This window comes from Aplosporella prunicola (assembly GCF_010093885.1).
Source record: "Aplosporella prunicola CBS 121167 unplaced genomic scaffold K452scaffold_126, whole genome shotgun sequence".
In the NCBI taxonomy this organism is placed as follows: Eukaryota; Fungi; Ascomycota; class Dothideomycetes; order Botryosphaeriales; family Aplosporellaceae; genus Aplosporella; species Aplosporella prunicola.
The window spans coordinates 281-2,585 of record NW_022983654.1 but is presented as its reverse complement, the minus strand read 5'-3'; the positions used below and the strand labels follow the sequence as shown (position 1 = coordinate 2,585).

At 50.0% G+C, this 2,305-nt stretch overlaps 1 protein-coding gene across 1 annotated transcript; it reads right to left on the bottom strand.

Annotated features, from left to right (window-relative positions):
- Window positions 1–367: 367 nt before the first annotated feature.
- Window positions 368–1,249, bottom strand: K452DRAFT_260828 (uncharacterized protein; the record flags this gene model as incomplete). The annotated part of the gene is made up of 2 exons (XM_033538552.1): window positions 1,031–1,249; window positions 368–976 (listed from the first exon to the last, which is right to left on the bottom strand). Coding segments are annotated over exons 1-2 (711 nt in total), but the record flags the coding sequence as incomplete, so codon positions are not given.
- Between the last annotated feature and the right edge of the window lie 1,056 nt (window positions 1,250–2,305).

The following is a 2,305-nucleotide window of genomic DNA, read 5'->3' as shown; positions in this document are numbered from 1 at the left end:
AGCCACGGTTTCAACTCATGAACACTCCATTCGATGACAGCCGCAAGACGCCTTACAAAATCCACTGCACAAGTTGGTATCATGCAGTCCCAAGCACCTACTTTACTCATCTCGTACCTGTATGTTGGCGCAACGTAGTGGTGAACCCAAAGCATGACGGAAGATCTCTCGGTAGTGAGAGAGAAAAGAATCGGCGACGGGTCTCTGTTGTCTACCGTGGAATTGCCGAATCTGACAAGTGCGTTGCTCATGCTGGAGGTAGCAGTGGCAGAAGTGGTCGCATCGTCAGCGTTGTCAACATTGACTGTTTCAGCTGTAGGGGCGGCTGTAGGGGCGGCTGCGTTCAAGTTGCTGGCCGGGCCGGTACTTGCTTGATCACTACCAGACGACAAAGTGACCTCTTGAATTTTCTGAAGAAGCCTGACAGCGCATGCACCTCCGACAGCAGCCTGGTTCTCTGCCTGGAAAGGGTTGCCTCCGGTGGCAGCAGACTTGGCCTCGATGATGAGGAAAGGGAAGCGGCAGCCGACCATCATGGGGCTGGCGTCGCTGATCAAAACGCCTTCCTGTTGAATGTCGGTGAGAAACATGCGAGGAACGGACGGTGAAGTCAAGGCGTCATCTGAAAAGCCGATGTAGAGGTCTGGTTTAGGTGTTCTGAGACCTCCTGCTGAGACCGCTGTGTGCAGGCTGCCGGAGGTTTGCGATTTGGATTTGGAGGACCTTGAGGTTTGGGATGACTTGCTGGATCTCGGTGGTGGAGGGGGCATAGCTAGTTCTTGCGTAGGCATGGGGGAGCCGGAAGACGTAACTCGACATGGCATTTTCGGCCGAAATTGGTGCAACATGGCCTGGTCTGTTGCGAGTGTCATGCCAGGCATTGCGCTGCGTTTCCGTTTCTGTGGAACTGTGCTTTGAAGCTGTTGCGAAGTTGTGGTTCTGGGTGTTCGTGGTGGTTTGAGATCGGGCAACCACTCTGGAATGCAGTGTCAGTAAGATGGTGCAGATTGAAGGCGCGCAAAGCTACAACCTCTGTCCCGATGCCAAACCAAGTCTGCGTCGTAGCGTCGAGTCAAACGTCGGACGACGGCAATAAAAGGATCCGTCCAGTTGGCTTCGCCCGCTTGCGCCATGCCTAATGAATCATGATACAACTCGGCGGCGATTTCTGCTGGTACATCGGGTACATCGGTGCCGTGCGAGCATAGGATGGCCTCTACCCGCCTCAGCACGTCAGCCGGGACGCGGGTGCCTATGAAGACGTTCGCTGCCGAGAGGTTGTATGAGCGGTAAAGCGCCTCGCTGTATGCCTTTGGTGTAGTAGTGTCTGTGCGAGGCACGCTGGAGATGGTGTCTGACTCGACAAAAGAAGCCATTGGCGCATCGTCGGGTGCGTCGTCGGGAAGCTGATGTACCCAGCTGTTAATACTGTCTGGAGTGTGATACGGAGGCCCGCCTGCCTTGTGCCGCTTTGAATGATTATCTTTAGAGCTATCTGGAGGCGTAGTGCAGTCAAATTTTCGCTTCATGCTGGCCGTTGTGTGTGTCCTAAGTAGCGACGTACCGCAACATGCACGTAAGGGCAGGGGCAGGGGTAGGATCTGATCGTAAGCCAGATAGGGCTAGATGAAACCTATGTTGCGATGCGCTGCGATGCGATGCGATGCGGCTTTGCGATCGTGTTGTTGGTGTTTCTTTGCGACCGGTGGGCGCTGGCAGTATCACGTGCGCTTTGCTATTTACCAGCACATGATTCCGCGGCGTTGTGTAACCCGAAAATCTCTGATCAAAAGTTCAGAAATTATCAGGACGCAAAGGTAGATGGCAACGGGCGTTTAACGCCGTGTAACGCTACTCTCGTCCTCGTCTGCCACTATCTACAGATACTCCTAAACGCTAGCGAGATCATCGAAAGCCTATTATGATTAATTAATTAATTAATTCGTTTAACGTCTATATATAGTTGGAAACTATAATAGACGGTCCGTTTAGGACTAGCTAGGGTGTTTAGATATAAGATAAAAGTAAGGTAGTATAAGAGATAGTTAGATCTAGGCCGATATAGTAAAATAAAGGTAAGAAAAGAGATTTTAGAGAAGGTAAAATAGTAAGGAGTAGAACGAAATTAGAAGTATTTTACTTCCTCTCGGGAAGGTTGTTAAGGCGCTATTTCTATATAGCTATCCTTATTTATTTAAGAAATTCTAGCGTAGCTAGGATTCCCGGTCCGGTAAGTACCTAACCTAAATTTTAATTAATTAATTAATTAATTTCTATAAGCTATATAGGTCTCTATAGAACCTAT